General features: G+C 44.5%; 1 protein-coding gene across 4 annotated transcripts in view; it reads right to left on the reverse strand.

Annotated features, from left to right (window-relative positions):
• Window positions 1–17,556, reverse strand: part of LOC106561744 (zinc finger protein aebp2) — a 105,480-nt gene that overhangs the window by 43,366 nt on the left and 44,558 nt on the right. For all 4 annotated transcript variants that reach the window (XM_014125972.2, XM_014125973.2, XM_014125974.2 and 1 more), the window contains exon 6: window positions 13,260–13,327. In XM_014125972.2, the coding sequence (XP_013981447.2) occupies window positions 13,260–13,327 (68 nt within the window). The remainder of the gene's footprint in view (window positions 1–13,259; window positions 13,328–17,556) is intronic.

The following is a 17,556-nucleotide window of genomic DNA, read 5'->3' on the forward strand; positions in this document are numbered from 1 at the left end:
CTAGGCAAGTGAGTTAAGAACAAATTCTTATTTTCAATGACAGCCTAGGAACAGTGGGTTAACTGCCTTGTTGAGGGGCAGAACAACAGATTTTTACCTTGTCAGCTCTGGGATTCGATCTTGCAACTTTCCGGTTGCTAGTGCAACACTCTAACCACTAGGCTAATTGCCATCCCAGTGTGTGTGCACCAGAAAATGAGGAACACATTCCTCCAGCCTTCCCCAGATATATATATATTTTTACCTTTATTTAACTAGGCAAGTCAGTTAAGAAGAAATTCTTATTTTCAATGAAAATACGGCTCTACACTTTTTTTTATACAGAAACAGATCTTGTCTCTCTCTAGTTAGCAGGAAGCAGATTGTGCAGTGAACCTTTCTAAACTCGGCAAAAAAATAAACGTCCTCTCACTGTCAACTGCGTTTATTTTCTGCAAATTTAACATGTGTAAATATTCGTATGAACATAACAAAATTCAACAACTGAGACATAAACTGAACAAGTTCCACAGACATGTGACTAACAGAAATGGAAAAATGTGTCCCTGAACAAAGGGGGGGGGGGGTCAAAATCAAAAGTAACAGTCAGTATCTGGTGTGGCCACCAGCTGCATTAAGTACTGCAGTGCAGTTCCTCCTCATGGACTGCACCAGATTTGCCAGTTCTTGCTGAGAGATGTTACCCCACTCTTCCACCAATGCACCAGCAAGTTCTGGGGGGAATGGCCCTAGCCCTCACCCTCCGATCCAACAGGTCCCAGATGTGCTCAATGGGATTGAGATCCGGGCTCTTCGCTGGCCATGGCACAACACTGACATTCCTGTCTTGCAGGAAATCAGACACAGAACTAGCAGTATGGCTGGTGGCATCGTCATGCTGGAGGATAATGTCAGGATGAGCCTGCAGGAAGGCTACCACATGAGGGAGGAGGATGTCTTCCCTGTAACACACAGCGTTGAGATTGCCTGCAAAGACAACAAGCTCAGTCCGATGCTGCTGTGACACACCGCCCCAGACCATGATGGACCCTCCACTTCCAAATCGATCCCACTCCAGAGTACAGGCCTTGGTGTAACGCTCATTCCTTCGACGATAAACGCGAATCCGACCATCACCCCTGGTGAGACAAAACTGCGACTCGTCAGTGAATAGCACTTTTTGCCAGTCCTGTCTGGTTCAGTGACGGTGGGTTTGTGCCCATAGGCGATGTTGTTGCCGGTGATGTATGGTGAGGACCTGCCTTACAACAGGCCTACAAGCCCTCAGCCCAGCTTCTCTCAGCCTATTGCGGACAGTCTGAGCACTGATGGAGGGATTGTGCGTTCCTGGTGTAACTCGGGCAGTTGTTGTTGCCATCCTGTACCTGTCCCGCAGGTGTGATGTTCAGATGTACCGATCCTGTGCAGGTGTTGTTACACGTGGTCTGCCACTGCGAGGACAATCAGCTATCTGTCATGTCTCCCTGTAGCGCTGTCTTAGGCGCCTCACAGTACGGACACTGCCTCCTTGCAGCATGCCTAAGGCACGTTCACGCAGATGAGCAGGGAACCTGGGCAACTTTCTTTTAGTGTTTTTCAGAGTCAGTAGACAGGCCTCTTTAGTGTCCTAAGTTTTCATAACTGTGACCTTTAATTGCCTACCGTCTGTAAGCTGTTAGTGTCTTAACAACCGTTCCACAGGTGCATGTTCATTAATTGTTTATGGTTCATTGAACAAGCATGGGAAACAGTGTTTAAACCCTTTACAATGATGATCTGTGAAGTTATTTGGATTTTTAGGAATTATCTTTGTAAGACAGGGTCCTGAAAAAGGGACGTTTCTTTTGTTGCTGAGTTTACCTGTTGTTATGGTGATACTATTTATCAACCTTTCTACCTGTTGTTGTTATGGTGATACTATTTATCAACCTTTCTACCTGTTATTGTTGTTATGGTGATACTATTTATCAACCTTTCTACCTGTTGTTGTTATGGTGATACTATTTATCAACCTTTCTACCTGTTGTTGTTATGGTGATAATATTTATCAACCTTTCTACCTGTTGTTGTTATGGTGATACTATTTATCAACCTTTCTACATGTTGTTGTTATGGTGACACTATTTATCAACCTTTCTACCTGTTGTTGTTATGGTGATACTATTTATCAACCTTTCTACCTGTTGTTATGGTGATGCTATTTATCAACCTTTCTACCTGTTGTTATGGTGATACTATTTATCAACCTTTCTACCTGTTGTTATGGTGATACTATTTATCAACCTTTCTACCTGTTGTTATGGTGATACTATTTATCAACCTTTATACCTGTTGTTGTTATGGTGACACTATTTATCAAAGTGCAGCTTCCACTACTCTTAAACCCTTGGATGCAGTTTTTCATAGAAGACCGTTTTATTACTCATGACTGTATGCTTTACCAAAAGTTTGGCTGGACCTCTTTAAAGTCCGGTAGATCACATCATTCCGCTCTTTTTGTTTACAAAGCCCTGCTCCACAAGCTTCCGATTTACCTAACTTCCCAAGTAAGATTTAAAATGACACGTTATCAAACCAGTTCACAGAGTTGGTTAACTCTGGAGGCTCCATTGGTGCCTTCAAGAAAATGAATGCTCAGTTTCTGTTGCATTGTGGTATCATGTATCACTAGCAGCAATTTAGCCACAGTCGCTGTCTAGTCTGTGTTTTACAAATGTGCGATGAGCATAAAACACAATTATATAAGGAATTGGCAACTCGTTCTCATTTTGAGAAATAAGGTAGGCCACTTGATTTCAACATCTGAACAAAGTGGACAGGCTAGCATGCTGTTCAAACAGTTGGAGACGGACATAAGGGTGGGTTCATAACAATTCAACTGTTCTACCTTGTTAGCTAGCAGATAGATCCTTGTTAGCTAGCAGATAGAGCCTTGTTAGCTAGCAGATAGATCCTTGTTAGCTAGCAGATATATTCTTGTTAGCTAGCAGATAGAGCCTTGTTAGCTAGCAGATAGATCCTTGTTAGCTAGCAGATAGATCCTTGTTAGATAGCAGAAAGATCCTTGTTAGCTAGCAGATAGATCATTGTTAGCTAGCAGATAGATCCTTGTTAGCTAGCAGATAGATCCTTGTTAGCTAGCAGATAGATCCTTGTTAGCTAGCAGATATATTCTTGTTAGCTAGCAGATAGAGCCTTGTTAGCTAGCAGATAGATCCTTGTTAGCTAGCAGATAGATCCTTGTTAGCTAGCAGATAGATCCTTGTTAGCTAGCAGATAGATCCTTGTTAGCTAGCAGATAGATCCTTGTTAGCTAGCAGATAGATCCTTGTTAGCTAGCAGATATATTCTTGTTAGCTAGCAGATAGAGCCTTGTTAGCTAGCAGATAGATCCTTGTTAGCTAGCAGATAGATCCTTGTTAGCTAGCAGATAGATCCTTGTTAGCTAGCAGATAGATCCTTGTTAGCTAGCAGATAGATCCTTGTTAGCTAACAGATAGATCCTTGTTAGCTAGCAGATAGATCCTTGTTAGCTAGCAGATAGATCCTTGTTAGCTAGCAGATAGATCCTTGTTAGCTAGCAGATAGATCCTTGTTAGCTAGCAGATAGATCCTTGTTAGCTAGCAGATAGATCCTTGTTAGCTAGCAGATAGATCCTTATTAGCTAACAGATAGATCCTTGTTAGCTAGCAGATAGATCCTTGTTAGCTAGCAGATAGATCCTTGTTAGCTAGCAGATAGAGCCTTGTTAGCTAGCAGATAGATCCTTTTTAGCTAGTAGATAGATCCTTGTTAGCTAGCAGATAGATCCTTGTTAGCTAGCAGATAGATCCTTGTTAGCTAGCAGATAGATCCTTGTTAGCTAGCAGATAGATCCTTGTTAGCTAACAGATAGATCCTTTTTAGCTAGCAGATAGATCCTTGTTAGCTAGCAGATAGATCCTTGTTAGCTAGTAGATAGATCCTTGTTAGCTAGCAGATAGATCCTTGTTAGCTAGCAGATAGATCCTTGTTAGCTAGCAGATAGATCCTTGTTAGCTAGCAGATAGATCCTTGTTAGCTAACAGATAGATCCTTGTTAGCTAACAGATAGATCCTTGTTAGCTAGCAGATAGATCCTTGTTAGCTAACAGATAGATCCTTGTTAGCTAGCAGATAGATCCTTGTTAGCTAGCAGATAGATCCTTGTTAGCTAGCAGATAGATCCTTGTTAGCTAAACTTGAAATATAAAGATTAGCTGGCTAATCATTAGCACGTGGGCTTGTGCTTGAGAGATTGTTTAAGACCTGTGTTAATTTTCTATAATGCCTGCTGCAAGATGTTGGTCATTAGTGAAAGTGCATTATGCATGGTTCTGGTTAAATTTGTAACTAAAAGGGAAATTTCATAAACAGACTTGAAAGCCAGATCAGTGATTATTGCTAAAAAGCAGGTTCAACTATTTTGATAAAATAATACAATGATTAGTGGGTCTGATGGTTGTGGAAGGTTTATATTTAGCCTGGGTATAACTTCACACGTCCTGAATTCATTAGGTTATTGCTGACTGTTTGAAATGCAGTGTATTTTACAACAAAGCTAAAATGGTCCACCCACACAGACAGTGTGGTGAGGAAAGTGCAACAGCGCCTCTTCAACCTCAGGAGGATGAAGAAATTCAGCTTGGCCCCTAAGACGATTTTTAGGTCATATCGCCCAGCCTTAATGTAATGTTTTAATACTTGTTGCTACAGCGTACCCTAATGAACACGACTCAGCTATCAGAAAACACGACCAAGCTATCTCTCCCTCTCCCTCGCTCTCCCTCTCTCTCTCTCTCCCTCTCCCTCGCTCTCCCTCTCTCTCTCCCTCTCCCTCGCTCTCCCTCTCTCTCCCTCTCCCTCACTCTCCCTCTCTCTCCCTCGCTCTCCCTCTCTCTCTCCCTCGCTCTCCCTCTCTCTCTCTCTCTCCCTCTCTCTCGCTCTCTCTCCCTCTCCCTCGCTCTCCCCCTCCCTCTCTCCCCCTCCCTCTCTCTCCTTCCCTCCCTCTCCGTCCCTCCCTCCCTCTCCCTCCCTCGCTCTCTCTCTCCCTCCCTCGCTCTCCCTCTCTCTCTCTCCCTCCCTCCCTCCATCCTCTCCCTCTCTCCCTCTCCCCCTCCCTCTCTCTCCCTCCCTCCCTCTCCGTCCCTCCCTCCCTCTCCCTCCCTCGCTCTCTCTCTCCCTCCCTCGCTCTCCCTCTCTCCCTCCCTCACTCTCCCTCCCTCTCTCTCCCTCCCTCCCTCTCTGTCCCTCCCTCCCTCTCCGTCCCTCCCTCCCTCTCTCTCTCCCTCCCTCGCTCTCCCTCTCTCCCTCCCTCGCTCTCCCTCTCTCTCTCTCCCTCCCCCGCTCTCCCTCTCTCCCTCTCTCTCTCCCTCCCTCCCTCCCTCTCTCTCTCTCCCTCGCTCTCCCTCTCCCCGTGTGCGTTAGTCATATAATGATGAGTAGTTGTACTACTACAACGGAGCTGTTAGCCCAGCTTCAGAACAGCTTCAGAACAGCCATGTTAATGAGAGTTATGCGTTAACCCAGATGGAAGGAATTCATGTCAGGATGTGAACAATTAGCTACATTGTTAACTGATAATGAACATGATCGTAGTAGTCTACATAGTAACAATGATACTGCTGACCACTGAGAAGGAGTCTGGACTGGCCCTGTCCATAATTCTACCTAGCCTATCAAAACACAAGATGGAACTACCTCCATATTACTTATCCTATCCTCTCAGATCTACATAATTGTCTAGGCTGGGAGTAGGAGTTGTTTAAGAATGGGGATGGGGTCTGGCTCACACTGACCCTATGGTCTGGCCTGGATGTTGACCTCTCCATCAGGGGTCAGATCACAGGATGGAACTACACACAACTTGGATAAATGACCAAAAGATTGGCAATAAGAAAACAATAAATATTAACTTTGACGAACCACCAAAACGGCCAACAACACCCCAGTCCAGTCCAGTTCTGTACAGTTCAGTCCAGTCCAGTCCAGTTCAGGTAACTTTAGCCTGATTCAGGACTTCAACAGATCACAACATAAGGGCCAGGATTCAGACAAACACATGAAGCCAAACGTCTTCCTCTAAGCGACACCAAGACACAAACACAATTAATACCAAGGAGGGCATATTCCAATAGTTCACAGACAGATCCTCTCCCAGGCTCAGAGCAGACTGAAGATGATGCTGCTGATATACTGTCCACTCTCTCACTTCTAACCCATCAGTAAAAGCCATCAGTAAAAGCCATCAGTAAATGATAGCACTCCTCCTCAGCTCTCCCTCTATAGATAGACTGACGGACAGTGATTAGTAATAATGTCACAGCACTCACCCTATTACTGCTCTGCTGCTCAGAGGATTTATCATTCAATGTAGCGTCACTGATTATCCTGCAGAGAGTGAATGGAGAGTTATCCTTTTCTACTCTCTCTCTCTCCATATCTCTATTCTGTCCATCTCCCCCCCCCCCATCTCTGTGTCTGATTAATGGCTGGAGTTTTTCTTTTTCATTGCGCTCCATCTCTCCCCCCCCTCTCTCCATCTATCCCCCCTCTCCATCTCTCCCCTTGCACACGGTTAAGCTCCCACACATGGGGTAAGTAGGGGAATGAGCGGAGGAGAGGAAAGAGAGGGAAGGAGGAAGGTAGATACTGTATGTTCATCGGAAGCTGTCAGTTACAATCTGCTTCATATTACATCATCCCACCTCCTCATGTTACATCATCCCACCTCCTCATGTTACATCATCCCACCTCCTCATGTTACATCATCCCACCTCTTGCCCTCCCCTGGCTGCCTCCCACTCATTCTCTGCTCCTTCCATCACTCTCCATCTCTCTTTCTGCTCCCTCTTTCTCCCTCAGTCCCTGTGTCTCTCAGTCCATCTTCCTCAATCTCTATGGTCCTTCTCTTGCTAGATCCCGCTATCCTTCCATCTCTCACTCATCCATCTCTCGCCATCTCGCTCTCTTGTTCCCTCAATACATCCCTCTCTCTTTCCTCCCCTCCCTCCCTCCCTCCCTCCCTCCCTCCCTCCCTCCCTCCCTCCCTCCCTCCCTCCCTCCCTCCCTCCCTTTCTCGATCTCTCTCTCTCTCTCTCTCTCTCTGATCCTCTTCAGAGAGCCAAAGCAGTCTCTTCAATAGAGGTCCAGTCAGTCAGACAGCCTCCCTCAGGCTACAGGCCTCTATGTGAATCACAATGTCTCCTAATGCACTGCTCAATTAGACCCATCTCATTACAGCACAGCCACAGGACAGCACAGCCACAGGACAGCACAGCCACAGGACAGCACAGCCACAGCACAGCACAGCCACAGGACAGCACAGCCACAGCACAGCACAGCCACAGGACAGCACAGCCACAGCACAGCACAGCCACAGCACAGCACAGCCACAGGACAGCACAGCCACAGCACAGCACAGCCACAGCACAGCACAGCCACAGCACAGCACAGCCACAGCACAGCACAGCCACAGGACAGCACAGCCACAGGACAGCACAGCCACAGGACAGCACAGCCACAGCACAGCCACAGGACAGCACAGCCACAGCACAGCACAGCCACAGGACAGCACAGCCACAGCACAGCACAGCCACAGGACAGCACAGCCACAGCACAGCCACAGGACAGCACAGCCACAGCACAGCACAGCCACAGGACAGCACAGCCACAGCACAGCACAGCCACAGCACAGCACAGCCACAGCACAGCACAGCCACAGGACAGCACAGCCACAGGACAGCACAGCCACAGGACAGCACAGCCACAGCACAGCACAGCCACAGGACAGCACAGCCACAGCACAGCACAGCCACAGCACAGCACAGCCACAGCACAGCACAGCCACAGCACAGCACAGCCACAGCACAGCACAGCCACAGGACAGCACAGCCACAGCACAGCACAGCCACAGCACAGCACAGCCACAGCACAGCACAGCCACAGGACAGCACAGCCACAGGACAGCACAGCCACAGCACAGGGCCAACCTGAGTTCAAGACCACAGTTTAATTGGCTACCCTGGGCTGGCAAGGCTTGGACAGGGATGGACTGGGATATGACCCACAGACAGAGCAAGGCTTGGACAGGGATGGACTTGAGACCAGTCCTCTAAAAGCTCTTGAGACCAGTCCTCTAAAAGCTCTTGAGTGCAGTCCTGCTGTGCCTATAAAAGCTCTTGAGACCAGTCCTCTAAAAGCTCTTGAGATCAGTCCTGCTGTGCCTATAAAAGCTCTTGAGACCAGTCCTCTAAAAGCTCTTGAGATCAGTCCTGCTGTGCCTATAAAAGCTCTTGAGACCAGTCCTCTAAAAGCTCTTGAGATCAGTCCTGCTGTGCCTATAAAAGCTCTTGAGACCAGTCCTCTAAAAGCTCTTGAGATCAGTCGTGCTGTGCCTATAAAAGCTCTTGAAACCAGTCCTCTAAAAGCTCTTGAGCCCAGTCCTCTAAAAGCTCTTGAGACCAGTCCTCTAAAAGCTCGAGACCAGTCCTCTAAAAGCTCTATGGCGGAGGTCACTGAGTGATACCATTGACTGATTGGGGGCTCAATATCTCTCTCAGTGGAGGCCAAAAATAAACGGGGCAGCAATGTGTCGTTCTGAAAAATGTACTGCTAACTTCAACACACCCCACATGAAAAAATACTATAGTATATATACTATGGTTACATAGTAGTGTTTATACAGACATTACTGTAGTATTCACTAGTGTTTATACAGACATTACTGTAGTATTCACTGTAGTGTTTATACAGACATTACTATAGTATTCACTGTAGTGTTTATACAGACATTACTGTAGTATTCACTGTAGTGTTTATACAGACATTACTGTAGTATTCACTGTAGTGTTTATACAGACATTACTGTAGTATTCACTGTAGTGTTTATACAGACATTACTGTAGTATTCACTGTAGTGTTTATACAGACATTACTGTAGTATTCACTGTAGTGTTTATACAGACATTACTGTAGTATTCACTGTAGTGTTTATACAGACATTACTGTAGTATTCACTGTAGTGTTTATACAGACATTACTGTAGTATTCACTGTAGTGTTTATACAGACATTACTGTAGTATTCACTAGTGTTTATACAGACATTACTATAGTATTCACTGTAGTGTTTATACAGACATTACTGTAGTATTCACTGTAGTGTTTATACAGACATTACTGTAGTATTCACTGTAGTGTTTATACAGACATTACTGTAGTATTCACTGTAGTGTTTATACAGACATTCCTGTAGGATTCACCGTAGTGTTTTTGCTTCATTATCTTTGACATATCAGTAGGGGCTTGTCCATCAGGAAATCTACTGGATAAAAATACTCAACATTTTCCATAACCTGTAGGTAGGTAGGACTGGGGTCTGACAGAGAGTTCAGAGTTTCTGCTCTTTTCTATAACCTGTAGAGAACACAATATATGGTCTATACGTGGCATGTAGGTTTCCCACTTATGGGATGTGGATATGGGGGAGGGGAATGGACGGGGTATATGCAAAGTAAATACTGTAGCATACAGGCAAAGTAAATACTGTAGCATACAGATGTAGGCTCTTAACTGGAGCCAGTTCTGCTACAGTAGGAAAATAATCCTGAAGCAACAGGAAATATGAATCATTATGTGGATTATAATTAAATGGACATTATAATTAATTGATATCTGTATAGTGTTTGCAGAATGTAGTGTTTTTGTGGACATTCCTGAAGTATTTACTGTAGTGTTTTTATGGTCTGTAGTAAACTGTAGGATTTATTACTGCATTCTACCATAAACTACACTATTCTATAGAAAGTACTACTCATGACTGAGGTATACTACAGTGTGTAGTATAGTATTCTACAACATACTACTGAATTCTATAGTAAGTACCAGGGGTGGGACCAATTCATTGTTTTACAAGTCACAAGTAAGTCTCAAGTCTTAGCACCCAAGTCCAAAGTCAAGTCTCAAGTCAAGTCCCAAGTCAAGACAGGCATGTCCGAGTCATGTCTCAAGTCAAGTCCCAAGTCAAGACAGGCATGTCCGAGTCATGTCTCAAGTCAAGTCCCAAGTCAAGATAGGCATGTCCGAGTCATGTCTCAAGTCAAGTCCCAAGTCAAGACAGGCATGTCCGAGTCATGTCTCAAGTCAAGTCCCAAGTCAAGACAGGCATGTCCGAGTCAAGTCTCAAGTCAAGTCCCAAGTCAAGACAGGCATGTCCGAGTCATGTCTCAAGTCAAGTCCCAAGTCAAGACAGGCATGTCCGAGTCATGTCTCAAGTCAAGTCCCAAGTCAAGACAGGCATGTCCGAGTCATGTCTCAAGTCAAGTCCCAAGTCAAGACAGGCATGTCCGAGTCATGTCTCAAGTCAAGTCCCAAGTCAAGACAGGCATGTCCGAGTCATGTCTCAAGTCAAGACCAACAAGTCTCAAGTCCTAAACTTTGAGTTTCGAGTCCTAAACAAGTCATAATGTGCTCTTCACCAAATGTAATACCATTTCATATTTTTAACAAGAGTAATAGTTAGTATATTACATTTACACACATCATGAATGCTTTAAAAAATATATATTTATTACTTTCCAAATAAAGGTTATATTTCCATGGAAATACATGGGTAGCCATGAGAAAGACCCCCCCCCAATAGTGATCGACTATCGAGGATCGCTATGGGGCGCAATCGGGCGATGTAGGCTTGTACACAATCACCCAACCTTAACACACACACACACACACACACTCTCTCTCTCTGTGTGGTTACAGTAGGCTAACATATGTCGATGGCTTTAGGAACAGCAGTAACATGAGGCAGGGTTTAGGCTACCAACTGTCTAGCCAGTTGTAGCTCAATCTGGGTGCAATGATCACGTTCCTGCACTGACTGACTGTGTGGAGGCTCGTTGATTTAACGTTATGTTAGCCTACATGCTACACTAGTAAAGTTATAAAATATATAGCTGTCGGCTATATTAGCCACGACTTACCGTTCTTTGCGCAGCTTCAAATGTTGAACAAAGTTGGAAGATGTTGTGCCTCCGTCTGTCATGTTTCGCAAGTTGCAATCCGTTTTTTGTTGATACAGCATAGTCTTTATATATATGAATAATAATCATTTTGGGTATCATCTTTCCAAGAGCTCCATCTGAATTCACCCGCCGACGTTCCTCTGCACTGCCACGCACAACTTTTTCTCAGCTGGCACAATTTGATTGGCTGCTGTCCGATTCAAACTGTAATCCGTTAAATAATAATAGCATCATTTTTAATATCTGGGCTTGGGGAGGGTATCAAGTCAGGTCTAGTCAAAAGGCTCAAGTCCAAGTCAAGTCACGAGTCATTGGTGTTAAAGTCAAAGTCGAGTTGCAAGTCATCATATTTGTGACTCGAGTCCAAATCATGTGACTCGAGTCCAAGTCATGTGACTCGAGTCCACACCTCTGGTAAGTACTGTAGTATTCAATCGTAAACTGTATCATATCTTTTGTGGGACTGGAACAGGGTCTAGACGTGGACACCCTGTTCCATAACCAATGTTAGCACAACTAAGATTGAAATCTGGACAGATTTAGAGCCAGCCCCAGCGAGGATGACGGGTCAACACAGAGGATGGAAAAAATAAATGCATACAGCCATAAACTACAGATACACACAGGATTAGAGTACACACACACACACACACACACACACACACACACACACACACACACACACACACACACGCTCGCTCGCCCATTTACCATTTATCATTACAGCCCCCTCAGAGTCAGAGCAATATGAATGTTATGTAACTATGTTGAGTGTTTTACATTTATACCATGTGGTTTGTATGCTTTCTAAGTTTTATGTTTTTATGGATCCCATGACTCCCTGGAAAATAGTGACTATAGCTGAGTGAACTATCCTGGCTAAATAGTGACTATAGCTGAGTGAACTATCCTGGCTAAATAGTGACTATAGCTGAGTGAACTATCCTGGTTAAATAGTGACCATAGCTGAGTGAACTATCCTGGCTAAATAGTGACTATAGCTGAGTGAACTATCCTGGCTAAATAGTGACCATAGCTGAGTGAACTATCCTGGCTAAATAGTGACTATAGCTGATTGAACTATCCTGGCTAAATAGTGACCATAGCTGAGTGAACTATCCTGGCTAAATAGTGACTATAGCTGAGTGAACTATCCTGGCTAAATAGTGACTATAGCTGAGTGAACTATCCTGGCTAAATAGTGACCATAGCTGAGTGAACTATCCTGGCTAAATAGTGATCATAGCTGAGTGAACTATCCTGGCTAAATAGTGACTATAGCTGAGTGAACTATCCTGGCTAAATAGTGACTATAGCTGAGTGAACTATCCTGGCTAAATAGTGACTATAGCTGAGTGAACTATCCTGGTTAAATAGTGACCATAGCTGAGTGAACTATCCTGGCTAAATAGTGACCATAGCTGAGTGAACTATCCTGGCTAAATAGTGACTATAGCTGAGTGAACTATCCTGGCTAAATAGTGACTATAGCTGAGTGAACTATCCTGGCTAAATAGTGACTATAGCTGAGTGAACTATCCTGGCTAAATAGTGACCATAGCTGAGTGAACTATCCTGGCTAAATAGTGACTATAGCTGAGTGAACTATCCTGGCTAAATAGTGACTATAGCTGAGTGAACTATCCTGGTTAAATAGTGACTATAGCTGAGTGAACTATCCTGGCTAAATAGTGACCATAGCTGAGTGAACTATCCTGGTTAAATAGTGACCATAGCTGAGTGAACTATCCTGGCTAAATAGTGACCATAGCTGAGTGAACTATCCTGGTTAAATAGTGACTATAGCTGAGTGAACTATCCTGGCTAAATAGTGACCATAGCTGAGTGAACTATCCTGGCTAAATAGTGACTATAGCTGAGTGAACTATCCTGGCTAAATAGTGACCATAGCTGAGTGAACTATCCTGGCTAAATAGTGACTATAGCTGAGTGAACTACCCTGGATAAATAACAACAAATTGAATAGAGTTAGCCAGCTAACTTCGATAAACAACTAACTTGATTTTCTGATTAATTAAGAAGTATGTGCTTTAGGTTGTTGAGTCAATTAGACCAAGTATGCCCATTTCAAGCTCATCTTTCAATATATATATATATATTGAAAGGTATATATATATATATTTTTTTTAAACAGAATATTTAGGCAAGTTAGCTGGAGTAACTTCTTGATCCTGCTTTGTCGTCCACCCCTCAGTAGTTATAGACAGTCAATAACACTCACATGTCCTCAGGAGTCCAGTGGAGTAGCACCTTGACCTTCCCAGAGCCCTCTTTCCTCCTGGCCATCACCTGAGAGGAGAAGAAGAAAACCGCCTCAGGAATACTGAAGATAATACTCCCCAAACGATTAAAGTCATTCTAAAAACACAATACGGACAGAGAGCAATGACCTGGAGAGAGGAGAAGTAAGAAAACACAAAACATTTTGAGGATAGAAGCAGAGAACAGAGACAAAATGGCAAAATGTAACACTCATGACAGAAATACTGTAACACTGAACAAGATAATAAAAGTCATTCGCACACATCACATGGTAGAAAACAATGGTGACTTCACTTCAATACATCAGCAGAGCTGGGGCTCAGTGAAGAAGATGACCAAAGACAGACGGAAGTGGAAAACCTTTGATAGGGATGAATGAGTAAATGAACATAACAGTGCTATTTCGGGATGGAATCTCTTCCACATTCCCCTGTCTGTGAAGTACTGTACAGTAAGCAGCATTCCGCAATCCAGACAGAAGCCAGAGATCTCAGAATATCTCAGACTAGCCATTCCAGTGCTGGAATTCTTATCACATAGTTAACATTCCATGGTGCCAGAAACGGACGCAAGAGCCGAAAGAGACAGGGAGCAATTACCATCATAAACAACTTAGAGGTCTGTGGAGAACGTCCATCATGCAGAGTAACTACTGTTAATGGGGCTGTGTTCCCTCAGGATCACATACTGTACTGGGGTTGGGGACATTCCACTTGGGATTGACTGATTCATCATGTTTCATCCTACTGAGTTGATGTCCATGCAGTCATACACAGGCCAGAAATCTATAGCCTGGTCCCAGATCTGTTTGTGCTGCCTTGCCAACTCTGTCATGCCAACTCTGTTTGGCATGACAATGAACATAAAAGTTGGAAAGAGCACGACCAGCCCTAGGACCAGGCTAAAGAATCCATCCATCGCCCTCAAAAAAATACAGCCAATCATACGTTTTGTTTGAGCAGTTGGCAGACTTTTCTTTTGAAAAACAGTTGATCAAACGTTTTTACAGTTTCCAGTAACACAGTTATGGAATCTGGAATTCACTCACACAAACATTGTCAGTGGGGTGTAGGCCATGTAGGGAAGGTAGAAAAATAACTAGGATTCTCAAAAACAGTCGCAGATATAAACTCTTTTTTGTGTTTGGTTAAGTCTATTTATAGTGTTGAGAATGAGCTCACATGTGAACAACTTCTCTTACGCACGAGAATATCTGAAATGATTCCTCCGACTCAGGGGAATGGCATTCATGGAAACTGGTTTAAGGACAGGAGAAGGAGAGGGAGGGAGAGAGGGAGGGAGAGAGGGACAGAGCAAGGGAGAGAGAGAGCGATGAAGAAAATGGGAGCTGGAGAGAGAGGAGAGGAAGAGAGAAAGTGAGATCTAGAATCTCTCCACACTCCCCTGTCTTCAAATCAATCCCCACCACAGAGTACTTGATCTTAGTTTAGCCTTGTGTTTTTTAAACGACTATGTCCCATTCTTCCTGTTCTCTCTCTCCCTGCATCTCTCCCTCTCTCCACCTCCCCATCTGGTTCACACTTTCCCTCATTTCCCATCTCTTTCCCTTTTTATTTATTTTTTCAATTCAAATCAAATTGTATTGGTCACATACACGTGTTTAGCAGATGTTATTCCGGGTGTAGCGAAATGCTTGTGTTTCTAGCTCCGACAGTGCAGTAATATCTAACAAGTAGTATCTAACAATTCCACAACAACTACCTAATACACACATATCTAAGTAAAGGAATGGAATTAAGAATATATACATTTAATGGATGAGCAATGTCAGAGCAGCATAGACTAAGATACAGTAGAAAAGAATAGAATACAGTATATACATATGAGATGAGTAATGCAAAATATGTAAACATTATTAAAGTGACTAGTGTTCCATTTACTAAAGTGGCCAGTGATTTCAAGTCTGTGTATATAGCCAGCAGCATCTCAGTGCTAGTGATGGCTATTTAACAGTCTCATTTTCAGTCTCTCGGTCCCAGCTTTGATACACCTGTACTGACCTCGCCTTCTGGATGATAGCGGGGTGAACAGGCAGTGACTCGGGTGGTTGTTGTCCTTGATGCTTTTTTTGGCCTTCCTGTGACATCGGGTGCTGTAGGTGTCCTGGAGGGCAGGTAGTTTGCCTCAGGTGATGTGTTGGGCAGACTGCACCACCCTCTGGAGAGCCCTGCGGTTGTGGGCGGTGCAGTTGCCGTACCAGGCGGTGATACAGTCTGACAGGATGCTCTCAATTGTGCATCTGTAAAAGTCTGTGAGGGTTTTAGGTGACACGCCACATTTCCTCAGCCTCTTGAGGTTGAAGAGGCGCTGTTGCGCCTTCTTCACCACACTGTCTGTGTGGGTGGACCATTTCAGTTTGTCAGTGATGTGTACGCCAACGAACTTAAAACTTTCCACCTTCTCCACTACTGTCCCATCGATGTGAACAGGGGGGAGTTCCCTCTGCTGTTTCCTGAAGTCCACGATCATCTCCTTTATTTTGTTGACATTGAGTGAGAGGTTATTTTCCTGGCACCACACTCCCAGAGCCCTCACCTCCTCCCTGTAGGCTGTCTGGTCATTGTTGGTAATCAAGCCTACTACTGTTGTGTCGTCTGCAAACTTGATGATTGAGTTGGAGGCGTGCTTGGCAACACAGTCATGGGTGAACAGGGAGTACAGGAGGGGCTGAGCACGCACCCTTGTGGAGCCCCAGTGTTGAGGATTAGCAAAGGGGAGGTGTTGTTCCCTACCTTCACCACCTGGGAGCGGCCTCAAGCTTAATCATGAGCTTGGAGAGTACTATAGTGTTGAATGCTGAGCTATAGTCAATGAACAGCATTTTTACATAGGTATTCTTCTTGTTCAGATGGGATAGGGCAATGTGCAGTGTGATGGCGATTGCATCGTCTGTGGTCCTATTGGGGCAGTAAGCAAATTGAAGAGGGTCTAGGGTGGCAGGTAAGGTGGAGGTGATATGATCCTTGACTTGCCTCTCAAAGCACTTCATGATGACAGAAGTGAGTGCTACGGGGCGATAGTCATTTAGTTCAGTTACCTTAGCTTTCTTGGGAACAGAAACAATGGTGGCCATCTTGAAGCATGTGGGGACAACAGACTGAGATAGGGAGCGATTGAATATATCTGTGAACACACCAGCCAGCTGGTCTGTGCATGCTCTGAGGACGCGGCTAGGGATACCATCTGGGCCAGCAGCCTTGCGAGGGTTAACACGCTTAAATGTCTTACTCACGTCGCCCACGGAGAAGGAGAGCACACAGTCCTTGATAGCGGGCCGCGTCGGTGGCACTGTATTATCCTCATAGCGAGCGAAGGTGTTCAGCCTGTCCAGAAGCAAGATGTCGGTGTCCGCGACAGGCCTGGTTTACCCTTTTATAATCCGCGATTGTCTGTAGACCCGTCTCGTGTCTGAGACGTTGAACTGGGACTCAACTTTGTCCCTATACCGACGTTTAGCCTGCTTGAATGCTTTGCTGAGGGAATAACTACACTGTGTGTATTCTTCCATATTCCCAGTCTTCTTGCACTGGTTAAATGCGGCGGTTCAAGCTTTCAGTTTTGCGTGAATGCTCCCATCTATCTACGGTTTCTGGTTGGAGTAGGTTTTAATAGTCACAGTGGGTAGAACATCTATCATCTAGTGAAAAGTGCAGCTCAGTTTCCACCTCATTTTGTGGGCAGTGTGCACATAGCCTGTCTTCTCTTGAGAGCCAGGTCTGCCTACGGTAGCCTTCTCAATAGCAAGGCTATGCACACTGAGTCTGTACATAGTCAAAGCTTTCCTTTAAGGCAGGTGTTCTGCCACTGTGTACTCTCGGTTTAAAGCCAAATAGCATTTAAGTTCTCTCTGTTTTTTTTGTTAATTCTTTCCAATGTGTCAAGTAATTATCTTTGTGTTTTCTCATGATTTGGTTGGGTCTAATTGTGTTGCTGTCCTGGGACTCTGTGGAGTCTGTTTGTGAACAGAGCCACAGGACCAGCTTGCTTAGGGGACTCTTCTCCAGGTTCATCTCTCTGTGGGTGATGGCTTTGTTATGGAAGATTTGGGAATCGCTTCCTTTTAGTTGGTTGTAGAATTTATTTTCTGGATTTTGATAATTAGCGGGTATCGGCCTAATTCTGCTCTGCATACATTATTTGGTGTTTTACGTTGTACACAGAGGATGTTTTTTGCAGAATTCTACATGCAGAGTCTCAATTTGGTGTTTGTCCCATTTTGTGAATTCTTGGTGAAC

The sequence above is a fragment of the Salmo salar genome, chromosome ssa10, assembly GCF_905237065.1.
Source record: "Salmo salar chromosome ssa10, Ssal_v3.1, whole genome shotgun sequence".
NCBI classification, from domain to species: Eukaryota; Metazoa; Chordata; class Actinopteri; order Salmoniformes; family Salmonidae; genus Salmo; species Salmo salar.